The sequence below is a fragment of the Cajanus cajan genome, chromosome 11, assembly GCF_000230855.2.
Source record: "Cajanus cajan strain Asha chromosome 11, NIPB_CcT2T_4, whole genome shotgun sequence".
In the NCBI taxonomy this organism is placed as follows: domain Eukaryota; kingdom Viridiplantae; phylum Streptophyta; class Magnoliopsida; order Fabales; family Fabaceae; genus Cajanus; species Cajanus cajan.
Window position 1 is genome coordinate 3,950,553 of NC_138527.1, and position 8,307 is coordinate 3,958,859.

Here is an 8,307-nt window from a genome sequence, read left to right on the forward strand (position 1 = left end):
AACTATCTTTAAAAAATGTTGAAAAAAAAAATTTCTGGTTAAGGAGACTGCCGTGACATCAAGAAAGGCTTGGTTGGAAAACTATTTAATTATTAATCTTTTACCTTTACTATCAATTACAAAAATTCCGTCTTATTATTTTTTATTTTCTTCATTCAAAAACAAATTTTTTTAAAACACTTTCTCATGAACTGCTTGGTTGAAATGGTTGGTTTTTCATGAACTGTTTCTTTTAAAATAAAAAAATAAAAAAATAAAAAAATAAAAAAATAAATAACCTTTTAGAAACACTTTAATTTTAGACAAACTAGCCCTTGAAACTGATAAGTTCAGTTTATCGGGAAAAAGTTTTTAGGATTCCATTCTATCAGCAATGTTACGCAAGAAAGTTGTTTACGCAACAATTAAGCGCACGCATTCATCAAAAATGAAACCCCCAAATTTAGTTTAATTCATGATAAGTATTGAACATTTTACAATAAAATCATATTCATTAATATAATTTATACATCTATAATATTATAAAAAGAAATACTAGAATATATCATTTTTGGTCTCTATGATCCATTATATCTCGGATATAATAATAAAAAAAAAAACTTATTATATCTTTTTTAAATAACTATCCACAACTTTTTATCTAGAAATATAAAATATTTCAACCTCTCTAATAGTGATAAAGTAAATTAGTATTAAATGTCTGTAGGACAAAATTATCCACAAAATATATATATTAACCTCCTACTTTTTCAACCAAACCCCAAATAGATGTCAAAAATAAAAAAAATGCTTATTTATTGAAACCTAAACAATGCAACACTCACTTGACATTTTTTTTTTTCTACCTTTTTTCATATCATTAATTTTATCAATCACTTATCTCTTCTTTTTCTTTTTCTTTTTATCTAAGTTTTTACACTTCTGATACGTTGTTTGAAAGAAAGAAAGGAATCAAAAGAAATAAAAATAAATAAATGAAAAATAAGTTAATAAAAAAATAAAATAAAATTTATAATTATTTGATAAAAAAAAATAGGTGAAATGTACTAAAATTAGTATTCTAAAATTATATTTTATATTATTAAATTTTATATAAATAAATAGTTTAAACAATTATAATTAAAACAATATTTGATTAGCTTTTTCTTTTAGTATAATTCAATAACATAATTGATCATACTAATATAAACAATTATGCCACATTATATATTCATCACATAATTAATTATTCATCAATTATAGTTGATTATGGTGAACTCTTCGTACACAAATAATGTCACATAATGCACTAAAATGCTTCTATAGTTGATTATAATGATCTTGGTACACATAACATTACTGAAGTAGATTACGATCCCATCATAGTTGATTTTGGAGCCTCAACATAAAATGTGTTTTGAGAAAGAATTACGCTAGGAAAGTTATTTTGGCCATTCAAAATTGAAGTATATTATTTCCTCCCAAATCCTTATTTAGAGGGTAGAAAATCTCACATGTAATTGACATCCAAATCATCTTGATTCTCCACAATTACACTCCCAAAGACGTTATTTAAAACACACGGAGGGTCAATGAATCATTTTTCAAAATGAGAATTAAATAAATAACCAACATGACCATATGACAAGAACAAAGTACTTCTTCAAGGGAAAGGCAACCACTTCATAATATAACAATGACACAACTATGAATACAAAAGCATGTAATCATCAAAGACCAGAAACTATAAGCAGGATGGATTCTCACAATATAAAATCTCCTATCACACAATCCTTCCATTTAGATGTGAAATCTTTTTCTTCCACATATTCCAAACACACTGAACAACCCATGGTATACTATTTAATTTAACCATAGAAGTCAGTTTGCATTGTCTGCCAGCAGCTTACATTGCATAAACTATTTCTCCACTGCTATCAATATCAAGATCTGACTCTTGGTCGTCCTCGTCCATGTCGTCGTCATCAATGTCCAAGCTACCGGTTAGATACTGGTTGAGAGACTGAGTTCTAGCTGCAGGAATTGTAGCCTCACTGATTATCTGCATGATTTCTTCAATGCTCTGCATTGGTTGATCAGGCTCCTCAAACTGGTTGTTCATCGTGTTCTCGACCATGAGATCAGCTGGAAGGTTCCTCAAAAACCATTCGTGGTTTCGGATCTCAGGAATACTTATTCTCTGTTTTAGAACAATATTAGTTTCCAATTGAAAGGCAATGCCATCATGTTTCATGAAAGAGATTAAAACAAGGATCATGCCTTGGAATTGAATATCAATGAAAACAATTAAGGATCCATTTCACTTCAACTCTTTACAAGGAAAATGCATGGATTCACGTATAATAAAACTCTAGAAATGCTAACAACACATTCTTTAACAAACTTTTAAAACACTATTACCGGGTAAAATTTATTGGAAATAAAAAAAAAATTGTACGATTCTTACTTCTTATTTAATGAGTCTTAATCATGATTTTATAGTTACCAAACTCCAATAAATTTTAATCAATAGTAGAGAATGTGTAAGAGTGTGTTGTTAGCATTCCTCTAGGACTCAATTGTATAAATAAAGCACAGAATTTTCATATTAAAAAACTACTTAAATAAGCTGACCTGTGCAGGGTCTGCAACAAAGATCCTTGATATTAGATGCTGGCACTCGGGAGATACATGAACATAATCAGGAATTGAGTACTGGACTTTCAAAATCCTCTGCAAGAAAAGGCCAACAGTTAAAGAAAAACAAGTCAATATTATTACTGCATTGACCTAAAAAAAGGTGCAGTAGGTTACATGAATCGTCTTGCGGAAATTTTTAGGTTCCTCAGGATCCTCAAAAGGATATGCACCCACCAACATGACATATAAGGTCACCCCACAAGACCAAACATCTGCAATCTGAGTCATAGTTGAATGGAGAAATCAGTAAAATATATTAGTAAATAAAAGATAAAAGGCATAGCTTTCCTGAAAGTGGCGCTTGCCATGGTAGTTGAATCAGGATACAATTTGTGTATTAGAAAGACTTTTCTGAATCATGAATCAAATCGTATCGTGAATCATAAAATTTATAATCAATTAAAACAAAATTTATAATCAATTAAAACATAGCACACGCACACACATACAAGACATATAAAAGCACTCTAGGCCAAATTGAATGAACAAGTGACAAATTGACTTATGGAATAATCAAATAGGATAAGTTCATAAATGTTCCTTCAATTCCTTTTCATTTAACAATTTAAACTTATACGACTTTTCAATTTTTCATGAGAATTGATGAAAGAAAGGTGTAAAAAGAAAAAATAAAATAATGAATCATATGATTCATATCCATGATACAAAATTGCATAGATTCTTTCATGTATCGTAAGATACAAAATCATTTTACATTTATCTTAAGACACAGAAGTAAATTGTATTGAATTGTAAATGTAAGATTCAGATAACTATGGTGATTGCACATTAACATCTAGTTCTTAGTTTCGTGCGCAGGAGATAAAGCTTAACACAACCCTTTTCTAACCATAAATGAAAATCATACATATCTCAAGGACTAATGTCTATTACTCACATTTATCAATTTATTTCTCCTCAAGGTTCACAACCACTCAACTGAAGCACACATTGTAAAGGGGATGAAAAGCAAAGAACCCTTCAAAACTAACAAAACACAGTTAGACAAATTTTCTTCTGGTGATAGAAGTTACAAAATACCTTGCCATCATATTCTTTCTTAAGCAAAACTTCAGGAGCTATGTATGCAGGGGTACCAACAGTAGATTTTGGTTGTGAATGTAGCACTGAGGACTGTAAAAGACACTCAAAAATTTTGTCAGATATCACAAATTATAAGGGCAAAGGAGGGTAAAAAAATATTCTTGATATTGGAGTAAAATTGAAATGAACTTTCTAAACAGTTCCCAGTTCAAATGTAATTTAAGCAATCTTGAATGCAGGTATAATTAATGTGAAGGTATAAAACAGTAGGGAGAAAGAACTATACCTTAGAATAACCAAAATCACAAATCTTCAAACGAGGAGCTGGACTACCATCCAACAACGTGTTCTCCAACTTTAAGTCACGATGGCATACTTGCTTTATTAAAGAAAATAAATAGGCCATTCAAGTCAGACAATTATTCATTACATCGTTCAGGCAGCAAATGCACTATTGTGAAAGTAAACACTAAAATGCCTAACTTACGTACCATTGCATGACAGTAGCTAACCCCTGATATAAGTTGTTGGAAGAAGAAGCGTGCCTGCAGCAAAACACGATGAGCATTAATGGTAAGCAGTAACGGCAACAGATATGAATGAATGAAAAAATAAGAACCTCATCTTCACTAAATCGTCCTGCATTGCATATTCGCTCAAATAACTCTCCTCCAGAAGCATATTCCATCACAATAGCCAAATGTGTAGGGGTCAATATGACCTGTACTCAAGAGTACGGGAAATAACTAAAAGACATTTCAGGTACGAAAAAATAGACCAAGACACTGCATGTATATAGAGTTCAGAGAACAAACCTCCTTGAACCTGACAATATTGGGATGCCTCAGTGATCTGTGATTTATAATTTCCCTTCGTACATTTGCATCTATCTGTTAAGAAGACAGTGCTGTTAAGCAGGGAAAGGAAAATCATATGCATGCAATTCCTTCAAAACTTCAATTAACTCTACTGCACAGCTTAGCATGCAAAATCCATGGGATTAACACGAACTCTAAACTAAATAAGCTTCCTCATATGAGGGAATGGAGGTCCACACGTGGCTTATTGAACCAACGCAACCTTGTTGTGGGGGTGAGGAGGGGTTAAAACAACTATACCATTGGTTATAACTTCTCAAGCTTAAGAAGTTCGGCCATCAAGCTTACTGTAGCATGTTCACTTTCAATTGGATCACCACAACCAACATTTAGAAATTAGGATTAACATGGGCACAAAATTTCCCTTTAAAAAAAATATCCTCATGTCTATGCAAACAAGAAGAGTTCTAGCGTCTCTCATTTTGTCCACTAATTCACATAAGAGGCACATGGGAGCACCTATTAATGCTTATGAACCTCCTATTAAGCTCAATTATAGGTACATGAGGAAACCAAAAAACTAGATTCACATTCAAAAAAGCACCCTTTATTACCTCCAAAGGCCTTAAATTCCATCCATAAACAAGAATAACAAAATCAGTACACACGGTTAGAGTAGGCAACACATACACATCTCAATTCACAAAAGACTGAAATCAAGATGTACAGCCCCATTAATCACCAACACCTATTTTAGCACCATCCAACTGAAAAACAAAGTACCCACCACCAAAAGCACCAAGTCCATCACAGGCAACCACAAAGAACAGAACCAATCAATTATAACCAACAACCACCTCAGTTGCCAAAATCCCATCACATACGCAAAAGCCAAAACTTCACAACCATCAGCAAAACAAGAAAAAGAAAACTTAATTTACATAAGAAAAAAAAGGAAAAATTAAAGAGAAATTAGGTTCAACTCAAACAAACCTTATCACCTCTCTCAATATACTTGACAGCAACAAGTTCCTCAGTGTGCTTGTCCCGCATGAGCCTTGCCACCCCAAAATTTCCAGAGCCAATATCACGCACCAGCTCATACCTGTCACTGTCATGCATGATTGGCAAGTCCATTCCAGGCCCAACAGTCATCGCAGAACGATCCATCTCCACCCCTTTAAAAATCCTACCTTTTCTATTCCTATGCGCCAAAAACACCAACCCACCAACAAAACCTTAACTTTCACATTGAAATATCCACGACCCAGATCAGATCTTTGCAAATCAAAACGAGGGTCGATGCTGAAAAAACAAAAGAAGAGACCAAGCTAAAGTTACTACTTGAGCCCGTGAAAAAGCTTCAACTTTCACCAACCCAACCAAATGGGGAATTTTTTATTTTCTTTTTCCTTCAGCGCTTGCAGTGGTTGAAGTTGAAGTAGGAAGTTGCAGGTGCAGAGGTCGGTGATAGGCTCGTGAAAGTGAACCTGAACGTGAACCTCTTTGCTTTTCTCTCTCTCTCTCTCTTTCTTTCTTTCTTTCTGTGTGTCTTTCTTACACCAAAGTTTATCTTTTCGGTTTTATCCAAACCTGAGAATCTGAGATGCATGAGGCAGCAGATTTTTATTTCTATTTTTTCTTTGGATTTTTTTTTTCAGCAATACCAATGATGATCGGTTTACATTTATTTGTCACTGAATCAGTGAAACGTGTGATCCACAAACACAGAAATTAAGGTGCACCTTTTTGTATTTAATTGAAAAACATTTAGTGAGTTTAACATATTTTTTTTTCTTCTGATTTTATAGTTTTTAATAATTTTTAAATAATGAATATGAATATGTTAAGAAGAGTATGTTTGAAAGTGTTTTTGTTAATTTGGATAAATCATTCAATTTTTCGTAGTGAGTGTGAATATATTAAAAAGAATATATCTGAAAGTGTTTTTGCTAATTTGGATAAATCATCCAATTTTTCGTAATGAGTGTGAATATGTTAAAAAGAATATGTTTGAAAGTGTTTTTGCTAATTTGGATAAATCATCCTATTTTTTGTTAGTTTATTCTAACGGAAGTGGATTCTCAACTCTCATGAGGTACTACTGTTAATCTTTTTAACGAGTATTGTAAGGTATATTAAATATTGTAACAAATATTTTTTTTATATAACAAATATTTTTAATGTGAATTTTTCATTGGATTTTATATATGTCACTTTCAAAAATATTAGCCTATTTCTTTTTTAATTAAATTTTAGAAAATAACGTATGTGTTATATTGTCGTCCAACAATAATTTATCATATATGATAAATTTATTTATTTATTCTTATAAAAATAATTAAATATCAAATTATTATGTTTCACGATTAATTGATATGTAAAATACCATTAATACACAGACACAGTCATTAAATTCATAAAATTTATATACGTACAATTTATTTTAGGAAAAATAATCTTGTGGTCATTTTAAACTGAGAAATTATCATGGTTGTAACTTGTAAGAGCATTCATGATGCAGTTTCTCATGTCAACAATGAAGCTGTTAGAGTAGCTTTTGCATCCATAATGTAATTTGTTGCTTCTTTTATATCTTTGCTTTTTAAATTTTTACCAATAGCATGTTTAGAATAAACTCTTGCGAGTGTTGATGACTTGATGTCAATCACTAAAAAGTAATAATTAGTTATTTTTTTTTATATAAAATTTAATTGAGACATTTTTTTTTTATAAAATAGATCATAAATGTAAAACTAAGCATAAATTTAAATGAGTATCTCTATTGTTGAAAAAAAAAATTAAGGGTGTAATTAATGAAAGAAAAGAAATTACAAGAAATACGAATACAAAAATAAGAAATAATCTCTAGTAGAGATTAGTAAGATTCAATTCAATATTTTGTTTATTTGAATTTAATTGTGTCATAATTCTATAATTCAAATTAGGTTTGTTGAATGAACTGTAATTTTTATATTAATCCCAAAAAGAAATAGTGGATATTGCTAGTTCATAAACAACCAACCATCATATTGAAAATATTGGATAGGTTCTATATATGGTTACTGAAGCCTCCTAAAAAGATCTACTAAATTTATTGAGATGTTTCAAAGGATAAAAAAATGAGCTATTAATGGAATTCCTTGGAAGAAAATAAGTGAAAAATGATTTGATAGAAAATATAGTGAAATTCTTAAGAGTGAAATTAAGTGAGAAATGGAAATAAATTGATATTTTAAAATTATTATTTTTATATAGTTAGATTTTTCTATAAAAATAAATAATATATACAATTATCATTTTACCCACTTCTTTATATTTATTCATAAAATTCAATTAAATATACTTTTTTCATACAATATGGTAACATAATCAATTATGTTGGTTGACATAATCGACTATGTTACCTTATAAAAGAGAAATTATATATTTTTGATATAATGTAGTAGTGTATTGAATAGGTCTCAAAATCGAGATATTATCAATCTTTGGTCTAAGAAGGATACCAAATAGCAATCTATAAGGTTGAGAAGTATTCGGCGTGGTTGAGCACCTTGTCACAATCATGAGAAAAAGTAACATTTAGTCGTTACAAGGAAATAAAGGGCCTTGAATACACTTAAATGACCATATCTTTTAAAGGTAACATCCTTTTATCTATAAATATATCTGTATTTTGTACATAATTTTACAAACAATATCAAAATGCTCTGATTACTCGCTAACTTTGGCATCGAAGCCCCTTTTACAGGTACAATTGATATTT

General features: G+C 30.5%; 1 protein-coding gene across 1 annotated transcript; it reads right to left on the reverse strand.

The window, feature by feature from the left end:
• Window positions 1-1,621: 1,621 nt before the first annotated feature.
• On the reverse strand, window positions 1,622-6,156 carry OST1 (Protein kinase superfamily protein). The gene is made up of 9 exons (XM_020360791.3): window positions 5,535-6,156; window positions 4,539-4,613; window positions 4,343-4,444; window positions 4,215-4,268; window positions 4,010-4,102; window positions 3,721-3,813; window positions 2,794-2,898; window positions 2,614-2,712; window positions 1,622-2,179 (listed from the first exon to the last, which is right to left on the reverse strand). The coding sequence occupies exons 1-9, from the start codon at window positions 5,709-5,711 to the stop codon at window positions 1,886-1,888; spliced, it is 1,092 nt and encodes a 363-aa protein (XP_020216380.1). The 5' UTR covers window positions 5,712-6,156; the 3' UTR covers window positions 1,622-1,885.
• Window positions 6,157-8,307: the final 2,151 nt, after the last annotated feature.